Source organism: Colletes latitarsis, chromosome 12 (genome assembly GCF_051014445.1).
Source record: "Colletes latitarsis isolate SP2378_abdomen chromosome 12, iyColLati1, whole genome shotgun sequence".
NCBI lineage: Eukaryota > Metazoa > Arthropoda > Insecta > Hymenoptera > Colletidae > Colletes > Colletes latitarsis.
In genome coordinates this window covers 24534777-24561900 of record NC_135145.1, presented here as the reverse complement: position 1 = coordinate 24561900, position 27124 = coordinate 24534777, and the positions used below count along the sequence as shown (strand labels likewise).

Sequence of the window (27124 nt, the reverse complement as noted above, 5' to 3'; positions counted from 1 at the left end):
GACGCTAAACATAATCGTCGATGGTATGGAATGTTAGAAAAAGTACGAATATGACGAACAGAGATAAGCATCGAGATCGTTTTCATCGTAGATAAGTGACTGGTTCAAGAAGCAGAACGTCATAATGACCGCTGTCCGAGTTTCCGGTAAATAAGAGCCTTGCAGTTTCGTATGAAGGGCTCACGAGATTGTGGAACACCCGCTTGAGCTCGTGTTTATCATTGATTTCGCGATAAATCGATAGATTCATGTAGTAGATTTTCGTAGCAACCGTGCACTCGAGTTCGCTGGCAAATGTACCCACCGTACTCATATAATCGCAATAGGTTTTACGCTCTGGTATGCTCCATTCGGCCATCACGAACGCTCCGTACTCGTACCAATTCTCTTTAATGTGTCGAACGACCTGTCGAACAAACCATCGAACGTTAGTTTATATTTATACTATACAGGTTATCCACTAGCATGTGGGATTCTATTTTTTTATTAAACACTTTTTCCCGATTTTATAGAAAAAATAAAACACACCATTGAACGAAGGTATCGGTGTTCGTCTTCGTTACGCCACAGAATGTAGCTGATTGCTCGAAACATACAATTCCCATCGCCATAAATGTTGTGCACGCGAAACGTGCCCTCAGCACACCTTAATCGAGCCGTGCCTGTGATAAAATATAATTGTTAAGGTAGAATAGTACTCGAAAAATCAACTATTAGCAGTTTTTCAGATAAAATTTTCAATATTTCATCTCTATAAAATTTAGTATTTTCAAGATCGAGAAAATTTCTCAGCTTAACCGATTGTTACATTTCTCGATGACGTTTGAATGCGGCCCCGAAACGGGTCGGACAATTATACTACAATGTATTTCCCCAATGGATCGCGCGCCTGTTCGCGCGTACGTTATTTATACAAGCATAATTTCGTATATTGACGACGGTTGCATTTTCAAAACTGCGACGTGCATATCGATCTTCTGTTGTCCCTTGCATTTCAAAACGGTGAAGTTGCGTATCATGACAAACATGATTTCGAGTCTCGACTACCTAGGCATTTTTAAATTGCTCTAAAACCATGGATATTTTACGTGGTTGGTATATCAGTTGATATGTCACGAAGCTCCATTTAACGATAGGTCTATTCTGTACCTTGTTTATGGTATAATAGGGGTATACATAGATCGAAAAATAAAAATGCCTGGACAGTCGAGACTCGAAATCCTACGCCGGTTGACGACGCAACTTGCATTTCACCTGTTTCGAGAGCGAGAAGGAAAGATTCACATTCGCTTTCTTTCTCGTATCCCCGAACTTGTCCGAAGCGCCAGTACTCACATACACGTGGCTGTGCATTGTGTGTGTGTGTGTGTGTGTGTGTGTGTGGTAGGTGGAGGGGCAGTTTCCTCATGCACCGGTCCGTCGTCTGGTTACACTGCTGGTAGCTAGTTCCAGTTCGTAGCCCATGACAAAGCGAACACTCGCGTTTGCTCAACTACGAAATCCCATCGGGGACGAAGCGAGTGCATGTCACTTGCAGTCACTTGCAGTCACTTGCAGTCACTTGCAATCACTTGCAGTCACTTGCAGTCACTTGCAATCACTTGCACCAGTCACCCACGAGAAAGGGACAAAACAAGTGTCGAAGGAATATGGCGGCGCATTGGAACGTGCCACAGTGATGCAGCGTACGCGCAACGAAATCCTCGACTTGGACTGACCAAAGAGGCCTCGCTCGCTAAACATCCATCTGGCCAAATGACATGGGAATTTGTAATCGAAGGCACTTCTTGTTGACAATATGCGTCTTGCAACTCGTGAGTTTCCTCGACGAAGCAAACTCTTCGGCCTTATCTTTCTCGTCATCGCGATACGTAAACGCGCATTTTCATCATTTTTCCTACTCGATCGAGTCATGCCTTTGTTTCCACGAATCTGGTTTCCTCTTGTACGCTTTCCACTTTGCGCGTGGTTCGCCAACGAAACGCTACTACCGATGTTTTACGGAAATGCTGAACCAGTTGCGAACAATTTTATCGACGATATTACAGTCTGATGGGGCACCGATTATCGTATCGTTTTATCGATCCACGGGTCGCGTGGTTTATCTCTGTTTCATGGTGATCTCTGTAAAAACTGATCGAATTATTTATCAATGCCGCTTTTCCTACTTTCTATTACTTTCAAATATTCGATAGCAGAGCCAACCACCTTTTATTCTATTTGCCCTGATCTTCATTCTAATAAAATATACAATAATTTTATTTCGAAATTGGGCAAATGTAACATTTTTCGTTCTTTTTCTCCTGATTTTCTTTCTATTTTACTAGCAGATATCAAGTTGTAAGATTTTAAGACTCTTTCCGAGTTAATACAAGTCGAATCAGAGATAAAAACATCAATGTAAATTTCGTTTATGAAAATGCTTTAATTAGTCATTGCACAATTTATATCGAAAAAGTATTCATTGTATGCTTGCTTGAAATAATCTGTTCCTTTGGTAAACAAATTATGTTAAATGCAATTAACGTTTTACCGTCGATCGTCGGATAACAAGATAATTTATTTATACCAAACATTGAATAATCTGTAGAAACAGATGGAAGTAAACGTGTAAAAGTTAAAACACAATTTTGAAGTAAAGTTTTTATTTAGAACTAAAGAAATGCGTTTGGTAGAGTTATTTCATCGACGCTGGTTCTCATTCGGAGCCAGTATTTAATTAAGAATTTAGAACACCGGGCAATTGGTGCAGATTAAGAATACACGCAGAAAGGAGCCAGCAGAAATTAAAGGAATTACTACTCCCATGCTAACTTATTTACATTTAATCTTTGTCTCCTTTATTCTATGCAATTAAATCTGTACTTTTTAATTTACGTTTATAGATCACTACCATAGAGCGCCAAGTTTTCGACTTTCTGGGCTTTATGTGGGCACCGATACTGGTCAATTTCTTCAATATTATATTCGTGATCTTAGGATTCTTTGGAGCCTTTCAATATAGACCTAAATATATTATATCGGTAAGTAAAAATTTATTTAATTTTAATTACTTAATAATTACGTGATTATTATTATTAAAAGTCACTGCACAATTTTTTTCTTTCTCAATTTATTACAGTATTGTGTATGGAATATACTATGGTTAGGGTGGAATATATTCATGATATGTTTCTACCTGAATGTGGGTCTACTGGATAAAGTGAGCGTAATAAAGTTTCGGTACTCTGTAATCTTACTTGTTAAGAGCATGGTAAACTATAATAATTAAATACATTTTTCAGAATAGTGATATTTTAAACCTTGGTACCGGCAGTTTTTCCTGGTGGCACGTGAACGGACCAGGCTGTAAAGCTGTTTATGACGTTACCGAGCCTGAATTATTCAGACCTGCACGACCTACAAACGTAACAGACTGTGTGCTAGATTACGAAGTAGTTGAAATTTTACACGCATCTATACAATGTATTTTAGGTGTAAGTACTATTTTTGCGTTTATTTTCCAATAAAATTACGACGGTTGCCTTGCTTAAAATAATCGTTTGCACGTTTCAGTTTATTGCGATTGTTGGGGGTATTTGTCTCAGTAAGGTTTTCCTAGAAGAAGATGATAGCTGTAAGTATAAGACTGAAAAACCTTTGTTTCGATTATCGCTAGAGTCAGATTAGTATAAGAATTAGTTTGTTGCGTGAAATTACTTTGAGTTTTATTTTGGGATATTGTTTGGTGGTAAGTTTGGGTAATATTTGTATTGGTATTGGTTAAACGAGATTTAGGGAAGAAATCATTGATAAATTGTGCGTCTACATTTTCGAATATCACACTATTAACATAGTAAAAGGTGCAACGATAAATCTTTTTTTATATTTACTCGTTATATGTATTTCGATTACCCGTTTAGTATTTATCGCGTTTCATTGTGAAACGAAACCACAATAAATCATCTTGAGTGTTTTTTTTTTTTTTCATCTATATACACGTCTGAGATTTATTATTGCTTGAAACGAGGGTTGTCGGTTACAGTTGATTTCATTGGTGGATTTGATCCTCCATTTTGGTAAGTGCTTTGCCTGATTCATCGTTTGCACGTATTTTATCTATCCACTTGAGCACGACTAAAGTGATTTTTACGTTTCGAGATATGCACTGATCCCTCATTAGCTCTTGAGAAATACTTAAACACGCGTTGGTACCACTGGGAATGTCAGTGTATTGCGAAGTAACGTTTTGCATCTTGGATATTAGAAATCCATTTCTACTGTATTTAGTTCGGTAGAATTGTTAAAATAGCATGTACTCTGTTTGCAAACGATAATCTGTTATCATTGAAAATTCGTTCTTTCGCGACGATTATTCAAATGCACTGATTAATCAAAAATGAAATAAAGTTTCCTTGTTACTCGATCGTATTGGCCATAGTAGATTAAAGTTAAATTACACCTTTTAAGTTACTCACGACAAAACGAATCTCCTTCGCGCGAGACACAGCAAAATTGATCTAATGCAATGGATTCTACGTCATATTTCAGTTGACTTTGTTGGAGGTGATGACTTTGGGTTGGCAGGCCACACACCGTTACATCCTATGTACGTTAGCTACTCGGCTCTTCCGTCACCTGCCTACCCTCACAAAAATTCCAATCAAAATTACCCCGCAGGCACTGCCAGCTCCCAACAATCCGTTTCTCATGATACCAGCTTTCCAAAATATCATGAAAAACAATGCAATAGCTCGGGACGAAGTAAAAATAGTTTTAGAAATGACACCATCAGAACCAATAGGAGCAACGTGTCTAATCGCGATTTGAAATACGTAGATTATTCGAACGATTACTCGAATCCGTTGGATCATTTGCAGAGGCCAGTGTCTCCTTACGATGAGTACGATTCGTTGGACAGTGCTGCTAAATTGAAGTATCAAAAGAACAAATTGTATTATCCGCAATCGTCAAAATACAGTCCCGTCGCGTCGTCGCGTATTAAATCTCGTCCTGTCGCTGCGAAGCAAACTAAAGCCTCCAATAAGCCCAGAGTTTTTACAGATCACGTTCGTGAACAGCCATTGAGATCGTTTTATTCCGATCCTAGATTGGCGGTTGAAAACCAACAAAACACAAGCGACCAAGAACAACCGAGTAGGTCTCAAAGAGACAGCAGACCCCTCTCGTTATATGCCAGTAATTTTTAGGTTTAGAATTAAGCTTAGACCGTTCCCTTTCTTTCCTTCTCTACAGTTTCACGTGAAATTTATTTCTAGTTTTGAAAACATACGACTGAGGTTACGTTTACTACGACGCTGTTTCGTAGAACATTTTTAAGCGTGACACATAATTCCTATACTTGCCAAATAAATAGAACAATTAGAGTAGTTAGCTTAGGGTGTTTTCTTCACCTTCGATCGACATTAATCTAGATTAGAATTCTATCATTCTCTGTAACATCACTCTAACGTTGTTCGGCCACGTTTTAAAGTATTGACTTTATAGTAGATCGGATTGTACGTCCACTAGCACTCTTTGCTTTCGCGTTCATTTTTTCTCTTTTTTTCTCTTTTTTTTTTCTTTTCCGTTTTTCAATTGTTCATGAAATAGTGTACAATCGTGTCGGGTTGGCGATACAGATTTGTACGGGTACATGCACTGTGATACGTATAGAGATATAAATCATGTTGTTTGAGATATTTTCGGTTGTCAATTTAAAAACTTGTGCTCGCTGGAGAATTTTTAATACGGAAGATGAATCGTTACATTACGGATGTACGGTGCAAAAAGAATTTTATTATAAACGTTCACGAATGTTGTAGGATTGTTCGACGCATTGCTTATGATCCGTAGATTTATTTACAATTTTTATAACGATATTACCTTTCGTACGAATAGTACTTGGTGAGGATTCTTTTGACAACACGCGTGGCCTGGCTTGAAAAGTAGCACACGAAGGAATTTTAGACTGCATTTGATTAGCTTGTTGTATCATGACGGTGAACAATGTTGTTTATACGGTGCTGCGAGAACTTTTATTTTAAGAACACGTCTGTATATTGCAGTAGTGCATGCTAGTTTTTGTTTTTTTACAGTTTTAAGTTGAACGGAATGTTCGTTTTTATATTTCTTTTCGAGCAACAACGATTAAGCTACATCGTTTACGTACGTAGAAGAAAGCACACGTGCAATTCGATGTTGTAAGATACAAGACGGGTCTTTTATAGAATTTTATTTGTAATTGTGTATTTTCAAAGTTAATCTTTGACATTCCATAGATTATTGATCGAATGCTTAGTATTTGTCAATAAAAAAAAAAGTAAAATCTGAAGTGACGGTAAGCGTACGAGTTTTTTTTTTTTTTTTTTTTTTTTTATTGTGAAACACGGAGTCGTTCGTTCCTTGATAGACTGCATATTTTAATCGTGCAGGATGTTTTATAAATTACGAATCAAAAGCTAAGAAAAATGTATCGGTCAAGTGTGATGAATAACTAATTGGTACAAGATAATGTTACAGTCGGTGTTATAGAAATAATAATATTTCACTTACAGAGGATTTGTCTTATACGAAGAGCTAATTTGTACTACTATGTTGCGGACCGTAGATGTACAATTATTTTTCAACAAAGTATGTCTATGTATATTCACAGAAATACGTATTCCTAAACATAGATAGTATGGAAATTAGACAATTTTGCATAATAGAAAATTGAAAAAAAAAAAAGTCAATTGTTCCGAAGACCGCGTGTGCGCATATTGGTGTGGCAATTAAGTTGTTAATTGTTGTTATTGCTTTGCGCACAATAATCGAGCAATGAATATTTATCGCGAACCAATAATAAATAGGCAGGATGTTTAGGCAGCAATAAATTTATGTATAATAGAACTGATTCGTAGATAAAATATTTAATTATTGAATTTTTTTCCATCACACTTGACCGATACTATCGTTAGGTTTGTTCGTCATTTATAACGCAACCTGCATACAATCTAAGTTCTTTTACCTTAAGTAGCCTTAATTAAAACATTGTTACTTATCGATTACATATTTTGTATATGTTGCAATATTTACGTAGGATACCAAGAAATTGTTACTTAATCTTTTTACACTCTTAATGGGGCACACTCGTACGGAGTTGTAATTATAAATGTTGCTCAGTGAACGTTAATTGTATATACGAATATGTTCGTTTTAAGTTTATCTGTACCCATTTTACGTGATTTATTTATAACACAGGAACACATTATTGTATCGCGTTAGAGGATTTAGTAAAATTAAATACCTGACTACGATCGTTATACGTTCAGAGGTGTCACTTCAGATACGTCGTTGAACGTAGCAGAATCCCTTTTTTGTTCGAAGCTTGTACAGTAGTCGCGTGTACTTCGTTTAAGGGCATAGTTGTTAGTTTTATATTTATTTACTGTATCATATGATTTACCTTGGTGCAGTTCATTGGCGACAATAAACGTGCAATGCTACTACTTGCTTGCTTTTTTATTTATTAACCCCCGTTCTCTATTTCTTTCTCTCCTCTCTCTCTCTTTCTCTCTAACATTCTCCTCCTCTACGGTTTTTTTCGGGGAACTGTTTCGTATGCTCATTAGTTACTTCTTTGGTGATCGTTCATTTCAAATCTTTACGTTACTGTACGATTTAACACGTACCTATGGCCCGTGTATATCGATTGTCGGGTTAGTAACGCAAAAGCGAGTAAGACCTTGCTCGGCTGACAAAAAAAGCCTCGACAGAGTTTCCAAATAAATAGATTGTAGATTTTATCTACTCGTAGTAGATGTGTAATAATATGAATAATATGTGAAAAACGTATGAAGAATATCTTCCACAAATTAATATAACAATACAAGTCTCTATTTGGTTTAATTTTACATAAGTTGCATGTAAAATGTATATGCCGAGCATGTAATTTTCATATTTACATTGGACTGAGACTATAAAAATAATTTAATATCGAGTATTTTATAGATATTTCGATACTGTAAATAAATGTTGAATATCATTGTTGAATATCATTATTATTTAAATAAGAAAGTATTTATATATCTGCACCATTTAAATATACAATTATATCTTGTCAGCAGTAATAGTAAAGTGGTTGAAATTACATAAATCGAATATCGATTGAAATTATAATGACAGTTTGGCTGATGTTTGCACTAATTTTACTTTAACGTGTGTTTGTAACTGTAAGGTGTGGTTTGCGCCTGGCATACGAGAGAATGAACGATTGGGGCATCCAGGCGCAAACTGTAGCACCTAAGAGCACCTTGGCCATTTCTACCTGTGACGAGATTTTTGGTCTGTTTCCGGCGCAGTGCAAGCTAAACGGAAGAAAAAACAGCCGAGACCGTTGTACAGCATCGAGTACTCTCAGCCAGAGGCCTCTGTGCACGACGACAGCGTCTCACCCAAGCCGATGACACCTCGCAGAGTGAAACGCAGGTCGGTGATCTCTCGAGATGGAACGCGAAGGTCCAGCCGCAGGAGCTCGGTGAGGCAATCGCGCAGGAAGAATCCTGTGAATCGTATAATGGACCACCAGGAGAACCTTTATGCCAACACGACACCTAGTAATCTTACCAACCAGAACGTTAACTCGCTGTCCCAAGGTACGCTCAACTACGACAGGATATCGATGACTTGGGATAGAGACAGAAACTCTAATTGGCAGCCAGAGGCTGTGAACATGGCCGTGTCTTCTCCTACCCTGTGGAACCAAGAGTCCAGTAACAACTACTCCAACACCAGTAATTACACTAACCAGAACTACCCAAATTGGGATGCAACTAGTTCTACTAGGAATCTCGCCGATAATTGGCAGCCTAGCGAGTTGAGCCCTATGCAGTGGCAGGGCCAGAGCAACCCGACTTTTCAGCAGACAAGCACGCAGAGCCTGAACGGCGAGGACCTGGACGATCTTTACAACAATCGGCCAGCCAGCGCCAGGTCCAGCTACAGTAACTATCACGGCGTGAGGGCAACACCCCAGGTACCCAATAGAACCGACGTTGTCAGACAAAGCCAGAGGCAGTTTGTTCTCAGTGGACCGCCTGCTTATCAGGACACGGTGATTTGAGGTATCGCTGTTGTTGTTGTTGTTGTTGTTATTGTTGTTGTTGTTGTTGTTGTTGTTGAACACTGATACGAAATAATTCTCTTGGTCGGAATGGTGACCGATTTTAATCCTTTCTAATGCGGCTAATTTACGGGGATACGTATTTCAATGATACGCGTCCAGTTTTTAGTAGGCTTTTGCATGGTGAGGATGTTTTAAATACCGAAGCTAATAATATGTGGTACATTATGTGGGTTATATGTATGTATTCCTCCATATAACAGCGTCAGTTCGCGCCAAGCTATCGAGAAGGCGACGTGGTAAATGGAAAATAGGGCATAGTCGGGCGCACTTTTATTCAAATAACAAATAATATTCCAAACTTGTTCAAAATTGTTGAAATAATGTGTAACATCCATCTAGGTGATCATCCAAGCTAGTCATCGGGTCTGAAAGGGTTAAAGAGATCACCGTTGAACGTGAAACACGAACGCAGGCCTTTCTCAGTACGCAATAGCATGTTAGTAATTTCTTGCAATGTAATTCTTACTGTTAAGTCTACACACGAAGCTATAGAGAGGTTGTTCTCGTTGCTTTACCGACTGTCAAGCTTTACTTAACAATAGCGGATTGGAATTCCTGTTGTTTCATTTGCATGTTATTGTACGTATTGGGTTCCTGTACAAGAGACATTTTTACGAAATTATAATCGCGATCGGAGTATGCAAAGACTCGCGATATTTCACAGATCTCGTAACGACACCTTCTATCTCTTCTTATGCCTCCGTCTTTCATCTCAGGACTCGACGAGTCGGAGTTGATTTCTTTCGCTAAGAAAACGTTTTTAAAAGCTGTTTGCTCGTTTCACGATCGATACGGAATCGTCGAGCGCTATAACTTTCATACGAAATATACGTATACATACATATTGTATATCTATATAAAATTGTTGATCTGACTTTTTCCTATATATAGTGTTTTTCTTTCGCATTGTGCTTTATTAATTATCGGTTCATCACTTGAAGTAATTTAATGGACGTTGAAACGATTCGACTGCGTAACATGACTAACTGACATTATCCTAACGTATTTAAGTCGTCATTGAAACTTTCGCTATCTAAAGGATCATCTGTAAATATTGAATCAACAATCATTCTCACTGTACAAAAGAGGACAATCATCCTTATTTATAATCCACCTTGGAGCCTTAAAAACGATGCACCTATGTGACTTATGAAATTTAGAAAAATAGTAAACATCTACTTTCTACTTTCTTACGTTCTATTTTGTAAAGAACGTTTTAAGATTTTTACTAAGCGCCATTGTATCGTTGCAATTGTGTCATAGTCTTCCAGATTGCGAGAGCAAAGTAAGCTGTAAAACGCTCAGAGGGCAAAAAGAGACGGTTCAAATGAAATTCCATGTGAACTGAGCGAATAGAATTGGATAAAAAATGTATAAAAAAAGTAAACGAAATGTATATGAAGAAAATTTGAAGAGAATAATTAGAAATAAGTATGTTGGTTGCCGAGAGGTTCGATAGACGCGTTGGTCTCGTGTAATAAGCGTTTTCTTTTCAATGCACTACGCGCGCGAAAACTGCAATAATGTGCATGTTTCTTATCGGAGTCACAAACTAACTATTTTTTCATACGAACAATCAGAATACGTAGATTACAACGACGACGACGACGACGTTGTTGAACTGCACGTGTCCGTAGCTCGTTCGCAGATTTACCTGGTAGGATGTGAAATGTAAACCAAAGTATTAAACATCGATCTAAGTTAACGATAATACTTGTAATTATTCTACGTAATGTAAAACTGCCTCAATTTTTTCTCTGACTGTCGTACAACGTAGGATTTAATTTTAGAAATATTATCCATGTTTCATACGCGATCTTTTAAGTACTTAATTCTCGTCGATGATGAATCTCTTAACGCTTTGCTCATCAATCAGAAACACTGTACTTGCTGTCCGATAGCGCAACTTGTTTTTTAAATATTTCTTTTTACACAAAAATGAAAAAGAAATTGAAAAAATAAAACAGTGTACCTACTTGGAGTTGGTTACGGGCGTATCGATGAACAGAGCATTGATTTTCGACACTTTTCGTCGACACGGAGTAAATGGGATTAGCTTAAGAAAATAATTCGTAAACCGCGCGATGCGACGCAACGCGATCTATGTATTTTATATTTAGCGACACGTAGAAAAATTTACATCATTTTCGAGTAGTTATTAAATAGGTTGAACCGTTGTGATACTGTGCGATCGACGAATATAAATAAATAAATTCGTGTTCGTTGCAACTTTGATTTTCCATCGCACCGTGTCACAATTATCTAATTGTATTCCATTCGCGCGTATTCGTAGAATTATGTTAGGTATACTAGGTTTACACGAAAGGCAGCTATTTTTAATTATCGATCACGAACTACGTGTGTCATTTTTCTACGCAAGGCGTAAGCAATTTGTACTTATTATCTGTACCCGATATCTCACGCTCAAGATTCAATGATCCGTTGTCACAGTGATACAGCAAGACTTGTTAACGAGAGCACGATGTTCTATTATTATTTTAATTGTTCACCATTATTGTACAATTTATATTACAAATGAATAACCGCAAGACAATAAATAACAAATGTTTGAGACTTGATTTATACTTTGGTTACTCGTTTACACAGGGTAAGTTACAGTTACTACGGTAATTGTTAACGGAATTGCGTTTCAGGCTCTTTCACTTTCCCTATTATAAAAAAGATATTGTAATCGAGAAAATTTCGTCTTAAAAATGATCTATCTCTTCCGTTAATTTCATTGAAATCGTCGTTCCCTTTCAAGTAACGATACGTATAATTTTCACAGTTTTCTTTCAATAACGACAAAGTGAATATACATATGTATAGAATTTAAAAGAAGCCTCGTATCTCTCTATGTGTAAGTAGATGCCTTAATGCAAACCTTAAGCTTCCGTGATGCTTGATGAATTGTTGATGATCGAGTACCTATCCCCTGAATCGACCAAAGTTTGTTTGTCTTGTATTAAATTGGAAATTTGATCCTCGTCAGTTTGAAGAACGTGTACGGGACGACCTAATACTAGTTAAATAATGTTTATCGTTAATAGAACGATCCGTAAAAGAATGAAAAATCAGTAGAGTTTTGTCGTGTTACGTAGTGAAAATATCACAGTTAGCGGTACGTTTAAATCGCGCATGTGCCCTATGTACCGGCTGGCTTTTCTCTTGGCAGACTACCCAGCGACCCTTATAACAGGCTGTACCGTCTAGTTATCGCGACGTCGAGGGTCGCGTTTCCGCGTCACTCTCCCTAAATATACGTGCGTGTCCAGAAATTCCAAGGGTGAACCCGTGAGTGGCAGTTCTGTACTGTACTCTGGCTCAACGAGACGAAAAGAAATAATTAGGGACACGAGGATGCTGAAGATCGTTAAAGCTAGTACGGACGGGCTCAGAAGGCTGCACACGAGCAATAAGGTGCGAGGAACGTGGTTCAATTATTGATCCGTGATACGTACTACTTGATAATTTTACTTTTGAGAGTCGGTATTCCGAATAAGAACCCCTACAGTTTCAAGTGATGAAAGTTGCCTCGACGATCGTTCAGTCAAAACCTACGTATTCTTGCTGATGAGACTGGGTTCTTTGTCGAATTTTATTTGCAAAATTATCTCTCCGGGTCTAGTCTCTCGATGAGTTACAAGCAATAACACATTCGAGTCAACGTGGTGACATTTAAATACCCTCCCTTTATGACTCCCTATTAACTCTGAGTTTACTAAGCCCTTTGGTCTGGAGTGGTCAGGCGGTAGATAATATACTTGTGATCATGGTGGTATATGTATACAAGTTAAAACAAGTTCAGGTACACTTGGCCGTCGATTAATGTTTTCAATATTTTGTCTATTAGAAAGTTTTATCTATTGTCTATTTGGTTGACGAAGAAATGATATCGATCCCATACACGCGGACTAGCATTAATTCTATTCACGTTCGATGGCCACGTGGGCGGTGGCAGTGGCCCATTTCGCCGATAAAAATACTCGACACGCGCCGTAAGCAACTTGAAACAGTCGACTTACGCCTATTATCGTTGCGATAGATATAAACATGCGAGCGTTTAGCATCATTCTTACAAATAATTTATATTCAAACTTTGTTGAGAAAAAAAATCAAATTAGACAAAATAATTATTGTTTTTAGATTAATAAGAGGCGTGTACCTAACGTATACTAGTGTATTCTTTTCACTCCACTTTAGTATCTTAATGTTTAAAAATTTACTAGAATAAATTGTTGTTACATAGGAGCAGTTTTAAATGCTTGTTCGTAGCATTTTGGTAAAGTTGTAACCTTCGTATTTAGATAAGAGCAATCCTGACAGTAGGGCTGAGCGCAGGTAGCACAGCATCGTGGAAATGTTCTATTAGAAGTAACGTTATTCGAGCTGTCCAGCAGGATTTCCATATATGGAAGTGTACGTACGCTTTCTCGCCGCAACGGGCATTTGGGTTTATTTTCAATAAAATTCGAAATAAGTGGAACGCTGGAAAATCAGACATCGAGTTTCCCATGCACGTAAAACTGATCCGAATTAAGGGAACACGTGGCAGGTTTCGGCTTAGGGCTGTAGGGGTTGATTTATCCCGGGATCAATACAGAACCGCTTGGCAACTGGTACGCTGCACCTCCCATACTCGCTTTGCCGATCAAAATGTCTCTTGATTCATCGAAAGCAAGATCTTAATTTTTCAAAAGCAAACAATTTTTATTCTACGTCTTTTATTCTATTTCGAATATGTTACCCGACTCTTTCGACTCAAACACATTGAGATATTTGAAATTGTCCGATGTTGGGGTTAAACTTGTGCGTTGGCCCGTTTGGCAACTACGAATTCCGCTAAATTTAGCACATCGGGACAGACGATCGAATGATAATTATTTCATTTCTCTTTAAAACATTGGACATTTTAGAATTTTAAATTTCTTTAGTTTGGAAACGGGTTCAATACCAATATGTATAATCTATCTGATTTCGAGAAAATTCATTTTACGAGTGTGACGAAACTTGACAAGATGTTACATAAACTAATAAACAATAAAATGAATCGTGATAAAAAATTGTTTTCTATAATTTAAGGATGTCTCTTTAAAATTTCGATCGAAACTAACTACATAATATTAGTTTCTTTGAATAATCTCTTAAATATCAGTTACTTTTAGAGCTATATTATGAGAATATCCTGTTAATTTGATTTTTAGGTAGTCGTAGCACCCTCTATAGAATATAATAGCGTTTTTTCAAGAGATTCTAATTGCGACGGTGTAATTGATTGATTGCAGAGACGAGCTGCGGTACCAGCGTCGAAGAAGCTCGGAACTTTGAAATATTTGGACGCCGCTTTCGGAAGTGCCTTAGAATTAGAATGCACTCAGACACGGTAACGAACTCTTTTCTTCCCCTATAGTTGTTTATTATTCGGTTACTTTTTTTTTAATTTTTCCAATTATTTTTATTAGAGTCGAAAACTGATTCTTAGATTCGCGATACTCGGAACGAAAGATTATTACTTTTTTCCTTGATTTTTCACATCAGGTAACATGATATTTTATCAGGTAATAAAATTCGGAAAAAATTGTGTCGTTTCTACATTGTTGTATCATAAAGAAGGTTCGTTCTCATCGTTTGTCGATCACCTTGTAATGATTAAATATGTGATCAGCTCGGTGTTCCGTTTAATCGTGTAAGACGATATGTAATTACTATCGGTTCGATTCATGAATCTGGCTGGCATCAGTCTACTACGACTGTAAGAAGAGAACCATAAGGATGGATAACGAAAGTTCCGAATAATTCCTAAATTATGCGAGGCACAACAATGATAGAATCTGAATATTTAAAATCTCAGAGAAATTCTTCTATCTTATTCCATTGTTACGGTCGAGGGCAGTGCTTGACTTTTTGAAATTGTACGATTATGTAACTAAAATATATTTTCTAGTTTTAAAGTGACGTTTAAAATAATTAACGTTACTTAGTTCGAAAGAGCAAATATAACGATACACAACAAGTTTTTTAAAAGTTTTCTCTTTTATGTGGAACATCCAGCGTGTCGTAACTGTCGAGAGAGCAAAAAAAAAAAAATAACTTGACGAGCACACCTTTTTCTATAAATTACACGCGTTTAACAAGTCGTAAATTGGTTCTCGAATACGGAAAATAAAGTTGTAAGCTAAAGAGCCACTACACTGAAATCACGATTGCATAATTCAGGCAATAAATGGACAAGTTCGCCACTCTAGTTGATCTTTCGCGATACGATAGGCCAATTGCTTACACGGATCGTTGCGACCGTCTGCGTTGCATATTTAAAATAAGGCTAATCATTTATCGTGTTCTTCTTAGCCGAGGTACATCGTAACAATGAAGAAATAGATACGTGCATTTGGTGGAACACAATGAAGAACCAATAAATCCGATATCATCGATACAGACGGTTCTCAATCGTTCCTATTTCCAGAACTTTCAAATGATCGTCGCATAAAAAAAGCTCGATTATTCTTCATTCTCCGTTAATATTTTTTCTAATCAAAATTAGAAAAAATGATATAAGATAATCGTTGGTGAATACTTATAAAGGGATATAATTTGAACGGTAAATTTTGATAAACGCAAACTTGGAAACATTTTTTAATATAGTTGTTATAAATATATTATTTACAGGCCACATTATTGTTTTGGAACTAGAAAAAATATACATGTGAACATGATAATAGGATTAAATTAGACATGAAAAATGTAGATAATGGTTATTTATGTATGTAACTTTTCTGTCGCGCGAGTAAAAAATTATTTCAAACTATGACCAACTTTGATTGTCCAAAATGGCTAATGAACAATATGCAAGAACATTAATCGCTTTGGAAAACACTGGTTCAACGTGTTATTATGATTTTTCACGTGACCAGTTTCACAAATTAATCTTTTGCGACAGTCGTGTTCCATATCTAAAACGATTACATTGTCGATATGAAGGGTATGCTTAGGAAATCGTGCGTGTAAATCGATGATATTACTATCTCGCATGGTGTAACATGCTAAATAACTAGTATTTCTGTGTTTAACTATTTTACAATATATTCTGTGTTCATTTTTTAAATTTAAACTTGTGTTTCTTTTTTTTTTTTTTTTTTTCTTTGCTGAATATTAGTAAGAAATGATAATTGAAATGTTAATTATATCAATGGATAGGTCAAGTAAAAAAAAATAATTAAAAAGGGACGAATAGAAAGAATTGCTGAAAATTTTCTGCCGTTTAATAATTACTATTTACCTTTATTTTATAATTATATTTTAATAACCTTGAAACCATCAAAGTATCCGAGATACATGAAAATTTTAAAGATTTTAAACCATATCATGATTTGTCATTTTCCGAAAAATCATATAATTTTAAACTTATGAAATATGTAAAAAGGACTTTTTATTAATTTCTTTTACTTGAAAGTGTATAAAATTTTTTTTTATAATAGTCTAAATAATAATGCTCGTGTTAACTACAATAAGTCTGTGTTTTAAAATTGGTTTTCCGTACATTTCCGATGATATTAATGATTTGTTCGATTAAAGAATTATTACCTCAATGTTTTATATTTGTATTTGTCGATGAGAACCGTCGATCTTCATAGATCCGACCCCAAGCATCGCGATTTATTGTCTCAACGACGCCACTCCTTATTTAAATACGTTCCGATAGATGATGCCCCTTTGTTCACCGTAACTTTGCTCGAGAAGATCGCGCGTTCAGGAAGAATAGTCTCTTGTGTTGAACTAGGCGAATAAATTTAGCTAAAATATTTATCCGAAAGTCATGGACGATTAGTGTTCGATCGAGTTCTCTCAAGTATCGAGCACCGAACAATGGACAGTTTTGATTTCTCTGGACATTACATGGACGACGTTGCTGATTTTTATAAATTCTGGCCTCGGTGAGATTCATATAGCTATTCCTTATCATTATTCATATTCAGAAGACAAATAAAATTCTACATATACATATACCATTAGGAACTAAACGAAACGAGAAAGTCATAACGAGTGTAAGTTTAAATGTAGTGGAAATAGAATCAATATTTAAAGGTGTCAAAGCTGCGAGTTAATTTTCTATAGAAAACGCTATTTAATATATCCGATCGGTCGATATTCCATGTAAATCCACTTAACTAATTGTAAGTAAGAGATTGTTACGTTTTCGGAGAATTTTTTGGTATGTATCTTTCTTCGACGGGTATTTAAGATAGAAGAAGAAATATCGTTTGTTTATTGCTGACGTTTCAGTTGAAAAATTCTTTTTTCGTCGACCATCTGGCTGTCGTTCTCGGACACACGTTACTCTAATTGGATCTAATCGTTTGTCGAACCATAGCTGTGTACGTAATGTTGTACGTAAATCGCACGTTCGACAACGCAATTTCGATAAACTATATACTATACATATGTAGAATATTTTGTACGCACAGTAGTGGAGTCGATACTTTTCTCGTTAAGTCGAACTGCGTGTTTATTTCGACTCGTTTGATTGCTAAAACGGAAAAGAGAAACTTTTTTAGGAAAGTGTTATTCGTTGAAATTGATTCTGAAGCAATTTTTTTTAGTATCTTTTGCATACTAGTTTCGTAGTAGATTTATCATCGACGGTTTAACCATTATTTTATTACCTCATTTATTTATTTATTTATTTATTTATTTATTTATTTATATCCTCATGTTCACATTACTCCCTCGACCAACTAGGAGTATTATTTACTTTTATGAATATATTAGCTTAAAGTTTATACATTTCCAATGAAAATAATAATTATTCATTAGTTAGAAAATAGATAAATTTAAGGTTGAAGCATTTTACGAGTAGGAAAGATCTTTTAGAATATGAAGAATTTATTAATTGATTTTCAACAAAATAATTATTGCCTATTAATTACAAAATAATCATATTGAAATTTGCAAAAAAAAAAGAAACAAGTAGGAAAGGTCTGTCTAAATATTAAAATTTCATCGACAGTATGTAAGGTTGATTTTGAAGTTGAAGGATTATTATCTGACTTGGCGGAAACTGATAAAGACAAGATGATAAAATACATACGTTTTAGAAAAATTAGGAAGATTAGATGGTACAGTGAGAAATAGGTAACACATAGCCTATTATAGTTTGTCCTTAGTTATGCAATGAAACCACCAGCAATGTTTCTTGAGATTTTCTATTAACGAAAGTGTTCATCGCCAGAAATATTAAAGATTACCGCAAAGAATTGTATTCTGCAGAAACTGCTAATCACTTGTTGACACCTACGACATTTTTAGCTAGTATTTTGTTCTCTAAGGGGGGTCGTGGTTGGTGTTTTACAACGAATATAAAGGCACGTTCTTCGTTGACGTTACACACATAGAATCGCGAGGAAACGCAGCATACATAGTCTAAAAACATGTTTAAGATTATCGATCCTCTGCTAAGTGCGAACTAAGTATCCATCTGCTTAAGCTATCGAATAACTTTGTCTGAAAACGAGATGCGCGAGTTGATCGAAAACATCGATTCGATAGCAAAGTGACGTGATTTATTTAACGTATTTTTGGTGAAATACTTAAAATCTAGCTACAGCAGTGAATGCAACAAGTATAGTTGAAATCTTGACCATCAGTTTTGAAAAAACGTTCGAAATTGTATTTTACCGAGATCGGTAGATTTTTACTAGCTCACCTTTAAAGAACAAAGAAACTGTAAGTCTATTTAATAGTCGAAGATGAAAGCAAAGGACGAAATGATCGTTGTGCCTCGCATAAAGAAGAATGTTTCGACGGAGAGCATAGAATTAGTCCCAGCGGATGTTTCCTCGGACTACTCGATCAGATCAAAGATCGCGTGCTCGATTTGGCTAGAAAAGAAAGGTTATAAGTCGAAAAGGATGCTGGCGCGATTCCTTAGGTAATGAATCCGATTTTCTCGCGCATTGATCATCTTTTCGTTGTGTTTTTACAGCGACTACAGCTTCATTCATGACAGCCATTATATGTAGTGAGTACTATGCGATGTTGTTATCGATTATATTGCATGAAGCAACGCGCGATCATCTTGACGAAATGAATAAATAGACAGGGAAAATGTATAAAAATACTTGTTGAACAGTAGTATTAGTATTTGAAGCAGAAATATCTTTTATTTCAAGAGACTCGAGCAACGAGTCTAAAAATATAATACATATGTATAAAGCATGTAATTAATTTAATTTATATTTTGTAAATTACTCGAGACTTATTATTCGTAAGTAGTTTGGAAAAGGCAATAGTTGGTAATCGGAATGTTACGTAGTAATTTATGAGAGGAAATATTTGTGGGAAAATGAAGAAATTATCTTGTTGAAATTGAAGAATACGAGGAACGCAACTTATTCGAAGGCTACAGAAGCTGCGGAATAGTTTGTAATATGCACTTGTACATATAGGGTGTTTGATAAGGTTGGGGTATATGTATATGTACCATATGTTACTGAGGTTAAATCGTGGATGAAAAAAGTTGATATAAACTTGTGTTGAAAATGCTTTTTATTGAAAAGCTTTTACAGATATTTATGATTTATTCCATTTCGAATTACATGTATATTCTTTCCATGTCCTTAGAGAGGCAAAATGAGAAATGCAATCATTTACAACACCGTACCGTTCCATTGAACCGTGTAACTTATAAAATATTATTCTATTTCGAATAACTTGTTCCCAAGGAGTCCTTTCACGAGAGTATAAATAACGGAGATTATTTGTGTAGGGTCTGAAAATAATTAATTTCCTTACAATTAATTGTTATTCGTTGTAAGCTTTCTCTCTCCCTATTCTCACTATTACTATATTTAATACGTGTAGAACGAAATACGTAGAAAGATTGTAAATACATATGCATGTATACAGTGTGGATGATCTAATTTGAGCAATTTAATTAGTTGTAATTAATTAACTAATGCATGAAATTTTGTACATTTGCGTTCCCTCGTATGTTGATTAGTCGAGTGGTTAAGAATTTTGAAAGACCGTTTACTAATCGATTGCTGAAATGGTTTCAGTACCAGAGACCAGGACCAGGCGACGAACGCCGAGGATGTGCTGTTCGACATGTTTAAAAACGAAGAAACTGGTCTACTACCAGTGGGGAAATTCTTGGCCGTAAGTAGATAACTACATACGTATATAATTTGAGCAGTGATGAGCTGCCTCTGACAATTTAGCGAGATAGCTTGGTTAAAGTTGGTTACGGTGTACCGAGATAGCTTGGCGCTCTACATTGTTTTCTTTCCACGCAAGGCTTTGAGGACGACCGGTTTACGAAACGACGATCCCAGACTTGAAGAATTTTCGGACAATTTGCGGAAAGAACATCTGAAGAGCGGAGGCCACGAGGGTGTCTCGCACGAGACGCAGAAGTTGGACAAGGAACAGTTTAGAAGGTAAAGATAGACCACTAAAACAGTGGTGTCAGAATGGTATACATATTACATATACATATGTATAATCACGAAATAGAATTTTTTGGAGTTTGCCGGCCTCGGAGAAAAGAAGATGTCCCAAGAAAAATTTCTGTTCTCATTTAACTAAAAATTAACAGTCGCATGGTGGAGGAGGTTCCGACAATGGAACTAGATAATTTATGACTTGTACAAGCATATAGATAAAATGTATGTTTATTACAGAAGTTTCCATTCTGATTGCAGGGTCATAAATCCTAACATAGTATTGATTTCACGAGCATTTAGACACCAGTTCATAATCCCGGATTGGTCAGGTTTCACGAAACACATAGAGGACTTTTATTGGAAATGCAAGTCAAACTCGGAGGGCAAGGTTGCCTCTTATATTCCCCAACTGGCTAGAATGAATCCGGATTACTGGGGTGTCTCGGTGTGCACGATCGATGGACAGAGGTTCAGCATCGGGGACACGTCCATTCCATTCACCTTACAGAGCTGCAGCAAGCCCCTGACCTACGCCATTGCTCTGGACAGGTTGGGGCAGGAAGTCGTTCATCGATACGTCGGCCAGGAGCCGTCCGGACGGAACTTTAACGAATTGGTACTGGATTATAACAGTAAGTTTGTCTCGGTAAACGAAAGAAGAAAAGAAAGAATCATCGAGAATGTAAATCTTTTGACACAGAATGGGTTAATGGTAACCGAAATTTGTTCGATAGAGAAACCCCACAATCCTATGATCAACGCTGGGGCGATACTGGTTTGTTCCTTGCTGAAGTCTCTAATAAAACCTGAGATGACTCTGGCGGAAAAATTCGACTTTGCAATGAATTATTTTAAGAAACTGGCCGGTGGAGAGAACCTCGGCTTCAACAATGCTGTCTTTCTATCGGAACGAGAGGCTGCCGACAGGAATTACGCTCTTGGATTTTACATGAGGGAGCACAATTGCTATCCTGATAAAACGAATTTGCGCGAAATAATGGATTTCTACTTTCAAGTATGTTTTTCAAGAAATTTGACCGAACGCTCTCTACACGTATACATATGTATTTCTATGTTTGTTTTCATTTAAAGTGCTGTTCCATGGAAGCAAACTGCGACACAATGTCGGTGATGGCGGCTACGTTAGCCAATGGCGGTATATGTCCCATTACCGAGGAGAAGGTCCTGAAACCTGACAGCGTTCGAGATGTCCTGAGTCTGATGCACAGCTGTGGCATGTACGACTACAGTGGTCAATTTGCGTTTAAGGTAAGTAAATTACTCGCAATGCCCATTTTGTCGAATAGTAGGTTCGTTTAAGAAGGAGACAGCAAGGCCTTCGGGCCTTTGGGCCACCGAAGCAGTTTAAATTTTTCAGGCTCCTCCCGTTTATGAAGCTATACGAAGTTATATGTACATATAAGCCTCTTTCCAATAGTAGAATATTTGCAATTAAAGATTCATCAATTGATAAATTTTATTCAAAATGGTAATCCTATTTATAGTTAGGACACGTAGTGTATGTTGTCGAAAGAACATTTTTACAGCAACTCTTTCCTCTAGAATAAAAAGTGTGAAATTTAAAATTGTATATAAATAGTGAAAATTATTGAATGATCCGAGCGCAGTATTGTGAAAGAAAATGTATTTTGAACACAGGTAGGTATACCGGCGAAATCTGGGGTGTCAGGAAGCCTATTGGTAGTTATTCCAAACGTAATGGGAATTTGCACATGGTCACCACCATTGGATCCTCTTGGCAACTCGTGTCGAGGCGTACAATTTTGCGAAGAACTTGTTTCCGAGTTCAATTTTCATAGGTACGTTTAGTGTTTATCGACTTGTTTTCAATGGAAATTGTTTAACGTGGTCGCGTAGAAGAAAATTTACACTTTTGACATGCATGCGCGAAAACTTGATACACTTTAGCAACAGAGATGGAGAAGATTGTATTGGAACGAGTCGAATTTCCTACGTTTATTCTATTAAACAGTTATTTAAATAATTATTTGGACATAATATCTTTTAAATAATTATTTAGAAAAGAAAAAGAAATAAACGTAATGAAAAAATAAATAGGATCGAATGTCTCGGAGAAATGAATTATTTTTACTAGGAGATTTCGCATTTGATTATCTTGGTTTGAACTTTTCACTACTTTTCACTACTTTTTCACTTTTGAATCTCGACTGTGAGTGATAACACATTAATCAACTATTTATTTCCTTTCCTTTGCTTTTCTCACAACCTCCGCTACACATTAACCCGCACGAACAAAACCCACCTGGAAAATGTCTGCCTACGTCTTGGAATCTAAATACGGACGACCAACGACCGACGTCACTGGGACTATTTTCATTGTCTCCCGTCATTTTCCATCCCGTCCCGATTAGTGTAGCACCTACTATGATCACAGGTACGATAATCTAAAGCACGCGACGAACAAGAAGGATCCGAGGAGGCACAAATATGAAACGAAAGGGCTGTCCATCGTGAACCTTTTGTTCAGCGCGGCCAGTGGCGACGTTACCGCGATGAGACGGTGAGTTGTAATTTCGAATAAAGTAATAGAAAATTAGAGGAAATAGTAGTTTATCGATAAGATAAACCCAGATCCAGTATATAGTTTAGCCGTTTATCATGGTTGTAGCCATCGACTAAGCGGAATGGACATGACATTATCAGACTATGATGGAAGAACAGCCCTGCATCTGGCTGCCAGTGAAGGGCATTTGGACTGTGTCGAATTTTTGATCGAGCAATGCGGTGTTCCAGACGATCCCAAGGATAGGTAAATAACGTTCCGATGGTTTGTTTCGGAAACAAATATGTATCGAGAAATGTGATCGATTGTACCGAAATTTTATTTCTCCCAGGGTATTCCGATTGGTAATCGAAAATATGATTCGAATGTTTTCTTTTTTTAAGAATATACGTTGCACAGCAAAGCATGCAATGACCACTGTAGACTGATTTTTTAGTTGAAAAGGAGATTGGCCCGTTAATGAATTGGGTGGGTGCATTGGCCGTAAAAAAGTGAAGAAAATGAAATATTTCCAGGTGGGGGAAACGACCGATAGACGAGGCAGAAACCTTTGGACACATGCAAGTGGTCGAGTACTTGAATAACTATGCTTTGGTCCGCAAAACGGAATTGGAAAACGCGGCGAAGGAAACCGAGAGAGAGAGTACAGAAGCAAGAAAACACGTGGAAACCGCGGGTCATACACCGTTACCTTAAACGAAGCTTCAGATAGGATATTTTGTCATGGAAAACGTGCGTGTGAGATTCAGAGTAAGAATATGTGGTCTAGGATAGTAGGTGCGATAGTAGGAACCCGAGGTCGGCGTGATTCGATTATTTTCGTACAATGTTTTTACGCTTAACTTGCAAGTATTAGCCTAGCGTTTACTCTCTGTAACCCGTTGTTACACTCCGTTATTCGAATTTATAGTTTTTTACTTCATTTTCCTGGTTTTTTTTTTTTTTCCCCCACAATAGTCTGTTCTTTTTTATTCTATTCTTCCGTTAATATTCCATTTTCTCCTCCTCTCGAGTCTATGGTAGCACATACTAATGTTTCCCAAACGTTGTGGCTGACGGCTGAACGGTAAAGCGAATAGCAGCGAAGCGGCAAAAAATAAACGAAACCTATAAATTTAGGCCTATTTTCTATAAATCTGTAGGTTTCATTTATTTTTTGCCGCTTTGCTGCTAGTATTCGTTTTAGCTGGAATAGAGACCATTGCTCGATGAATAAAACTACTTAAGTTACGCTCGATGAAAAAAAACTTTCTGCGGCTCCTGATAGTTAAATTTGATAATTTCTCCTTTTATCGAAGAATCGTTTTTGTGGCATTTCTAGTGTCAAAAGAATAGAATGTTCGGGTCACAGAAGGCTAAGCATGTACGCTAACAATAAGTATTACTTGGAAAGATGATAACGATCATTTACAGTATTATTTGCACGAATCTGTTTGCATCTCGTTTTCTTTGAATGAAAAGTGCGCGAACGTTCGCTCGAGTGCCTAAGGTATTGTAATAATTTCTAACGAAATCATAAGTAGATAGTAAATGCTTCTTTGAATGTATTAAATGTAGATACTTGATTAAGAGTCTGTGGAAGATTGTACAAGGGATGAAATGAACACCGAAGAACGTTTTCGTATCGATAGCGTTTCATTCATTTATGTGATACTCGTTCCTATTTATCTACTAATTTAGTTGGAATACATTCTCAATTGCTTTCGAAGTGGAAAGATTTTTTCTTCTTTTTTTTCGGTAAAATCTACAACCGAGATCAATTTAGAAAAGTAGAATACGTGCACATTCTGTATATACATATACAATAGAAATGATTAATTGAGTTTTTAGCTATGTCATTGTGGTGACCGATTATCATGGTCTAATCTTTTCAAAACGAAATTATATGTATAAGTTTGAGTTTGACTTGGTTGCCGACTTGGTATGAATCGTGACTCTCTGTTCGTGACTTGGTGGCACTTAACACGTTCACGACAGACTGAACCACCGGTGGTAAATTCAGGCCCGTCGCGAGCCTGTTAAATAAAGCGAACAGAATTCTCCTGAACAGGAATTGTCATTTTCTACGTTCTATAGTTAAAATTACATAGTTGTACGATCGCGATAAACGAACAGAATGATCGTCGATAGGACTGCCATAAGCTTTGGAGGCAAAGAGTGTCGAAGCGTTTTCGGTTTCCTGTACGAGTAATATTTTTTCACTGTCTGTTTGTTGGATGAACGGTTCTACCTTAATGTTGCGTCTTCGGTTTCAACGATTACGTAAACGACAGAAAACGTAGAATTTGTCATTTGCTCTTCAATATTCAATGATTAATGAGAAAAATAAGGAAATATTTTGGACATTATCATAAATATGCGTACAGTATTTGTTTATTTTGAAAGCAATTTGACGAAAAGAGAAATATAATAGAAACGAAATTTTTCAATATGTTGGCTAATGTATAATTTCGAATCGAACGAGTTGTACGAGATGGTGTAATTTTACATGAAACTTGAAATTTAAATAGAATGTGAACAATATAAATGCACATGTAGAGCAAGGAGTATAATATTAATAGAAAGGTTTGTTACTTCACATTGATATTATACACATAATTTCTTGCTTTACAATATCGAGTTAGACTTATGGCAATATTATGGATTAAATATGATAAATACGAGATCACTGGTGGTGTTAAGTACGAGTGGAAGATGAGAAAAATGAGTCACACTCGTAGTTTAATTAATCGCATTCTATATTATTACTTAGAATTTGGTCTTTTGAAAAGAATTCATTTTGTTGGTTTTCTTGTATCAGTTTCGCTGCTCGTTTCTAATCAACATGAATAGTTTAGTGCCTGACTATGGTGCGCACTTGCAATAAAAAATTACATCGCAAGGCAAGAGGTTAATATTAAAATGTTTGTTCTGTATGTGCATTTATATTGATTAAATACGATTATTGTAGAGTTTGTTACGTACACTTGAAAATGATTTCAAGAAGGTCGAAAACGTTTTTTTTGTCGATAAATAAAATATGCATGATTACACGAAAAGTATTATAATTAGAAAGAGAAAATGTACAGGTCTTGTGTTCAGAATACGAAATAAACTTTATATTTTCCGAATCGTCGAATGAAAAATTAGCGATACTACTATCACCTTTCGTCAATTACATGAAAGTCTGCCTTAAAAGTCGACGAGAATTGGGTAGTTAGGCGAGCGAAAAGCAAAGAATCAAAAGCTACGAGCATACATATACATATGCATATACATATTGTGCGATTCATATAGCGTCTAATAAGAAGAAATAAAGAGATATCCAAGAATCGACACTTGAATAAATAATAAATGCATTGGAAAATATAGATGGTACATTGTGACAGAACGAGTGGTGTTTTCGCGTTAGGAATAACTTTCGTCCCGATAATCGGTCCATGATCTTCGCCAAATGTATTTTCCAAGAAACGAAGGACAATAATAATGTATTTATCTTGCGATCGAGAGAATTTTCATTTGCCATTCTTCGCTTGATTTTCCGTTCGAACACGAAAGGACAATAATTTTCATTAGTCGAGTCAACGATCGCGAATTGAATTATATTTTAGAACAAGTAGTTGTATCGTTGAACGTTCGAGTTCCATTACAAACGTAATTTTCTAGTTGAGAATCTTGTCTCAGGAAAGAGATAAAAATTGTCACGTTGATTGCCGATCCTTGACTTGTACGAAACGATAAGTCACAGAATTAATTGCAATTGTCGATTGTAGTTCATGTATGAGACATTAGTGTCGTGCTATTGTTTCATGCAGGGAAAACTAATTTAGAGACAAATTGTACACCTGAAACCTTGTACCTAAGTTGCTTGTTAAATAAATGTACAAACTAAATCAATTGTAATTTATCCTTAATGTATCTTCTTGAGATAATTATAAATCTTTAAAAGTTTTGTATTTCTTATTCTGACACAAATTGATTTTTCATCAATAAAGCAATCGTCAGTTCCTTTAA

At 36.4% G+C, this 27124-nt stretch overlaps 3 protein-coding genes across 11 annotated transcripts; 2 read left to right on the top strand and 1 right to left on the bottom strand.

The window, feature by feature from the left end:
• Positions 1-78: 78 nt before the first annotated feature.
• Positions 79-1466, bottom strand: LOC143349165 (uncharacterized). 2 transcript variants are annotated; one of them, XM_076780206.1, is made up of 3 exons: positions 1336-1466; positions 529-662; positions 79-406 (listed from the first exon to the last, which is right to left on the bottom strand). In XM_076780206.1, exons 1-3 carry the CDS (start codon positions 1406-1408, stop codon positions 83-85), a joined length of 531 nt encoding a protein of 176 aa, XP_076636321.1. In that variant the 5' UTR covers positions 1409-1466; the 3' UTR covers positions 79-82. The 2 variants fall into 2 exon arrangements, with proteins under 2 accessions (XP_076636321.1, XP_076636319.1); XM_076780204.1 differs by having other exon boundaries at positions 1255-1429.
• Positions 1443-19139, top strand: Nkain (sodium/potassium-transporting ATPase subunit beta-1-interacting protein). Of its 5 annotated transcripts, XR_013080872.1 has the most exons (8): positions 1443-1814; positions 2886-3023; positions 3122-3202; positions 3285-3476; positions 3556-3616; positions 8322-9083; positions 14431-14528; positions 19125-19139. XR_013080872.1 is itself a non-coding variant. In XM_076780200.1 (7 exons), the coding sequence occupies exons 1-7, from the start codon at positions 1761-1763 to the stop codon at positions 8329-8331; spliced, it is 570 nt and encodes a 189-aa protein (XP_076636315.1). In that variant the 5' UTR covers positions 1446-1760; the 3' UTR covers positions 8332-8460. The 5 variants fall into 5 exon arrangements, 4 of the variants coding, with proteins under 4 accessions (XP_076636312.1, XP_076636315.1, XP_076636314.1 ...); XM_076780200.1 differs by lacking the exons at positions 14431-14528; positions 19125-19139 and adding an exon at positions 4025-4058 and having other exon boundaries at positions 1446-1814; positions 8322-8460; XM_076780199.1 differs by lacking the exons at positions 14431-14528; positions 19125-19139 and adding an exon at positions 4531-4588 and having other exon boundaries at positions 1447-1814; positions 8322-8460.
• Gls (glutaminase) lies at positions 12344-27124 on the top strand. 4 transcript variants are annotated; one of them, XM_076780193.1, is made up of 12 exons: positions 12344-12565; positions 14431-14528; positions 19125-19160; positions 20200-20299; positions 20438-20580; positions 20845-21218; positions 21321-21601; positions 21679-21855; positions 22246-22406; positions 23003-23128; positions 23237-23377; positions 23647-27124. In XM_076780193.1, exons 1-12 carry the CDS (start codon positions 12506-12508, stop codon positions 23825-23827), a joined length of 1878 nt encoding a protein of 625 aa, XP_076636308.1. In that variant the 5' UTR covers positions 12344-12505; the 3' UTR covers positions 23828-27124. The 4 variants fall into 4 exon arrangements, with proteins under 4 accessions (XP_076636308.1, XP_076636310.1, XP_076636307.1 ...); XM_076780195.1 differs by lacking the exons at positions 12344-12565; positions 14431-14528; positions 19125-19160 and adding an exon at positions 16875-17076 and having other exon boundaries at positions 22985-23128; XM_076780192.1 differs by lacking the exons at positions 12344-12565; positions 14431-14528; positions 19125-19160 and adding an exon at positions 18171-19070 and having other exon boundaries at positions 22985-23128.

Coding starts and splice junctions, on each gene's coding strand:
- Gls (XM_076780192.1), top strand. CDS start 18,889: ATGAAAGCAAAGGACGAAATGATCGTTGTGCCTCGCATAAAGAAGAAT. Junction 20,300..20,437: donor CAGTGGGGAAATTCTTGGCC/GTAAGTAGATAA, acceptor TTTCCACGCAAG/GCTTTGAGGACGACCGGTTT. Junction 21,856..22,245: donor GTGGTCAATTTGCGTTTAAG/GTAAGTAAATTA, acceptor TTTTGAACACAG/GTAGGTATACCGGCGAAATC.
- LOC143349165 (XM_076780204.1), bottom strand. CDS start 1,408: ATGAGGAAACTGCCCCTCCACCTACCACACACACACACACACACACAC. Junction 663..1,254: donor CCTTCTCGCTCTCGAAACAG/GTGAAATGCAAG, acceptor ATTTTATCACAG/GCACGGCTCGATTAAGGTGT. Junction 407..528: donor ACCGATACCTTCGTTCAATG/GTGTGTTTTATT, acceptor TTTGTTCGACAG/GTCGTTCGACACATTAAAGA.
- Nkain (XM_076780197.1), top strand. CDS start 1,761: ATGGGAATTTGTAATCGAAGGCACTTCTTGTTGACAATATGCGTCTTG. Junction 1,815..2,885: donor CAATATGCGTCTTGCAACTC/GTGAGTTTCCTC, acceptor TTACGTTTATAG/ATCACTACCATAGAGCGCCA. Junction 3,477..3,555: donor CTATACAATGTATTTTAGGT/GTAAGTACTATT, acceptor TGCACGTTTCAG/TTTATTGCGATTGTTGGGGG.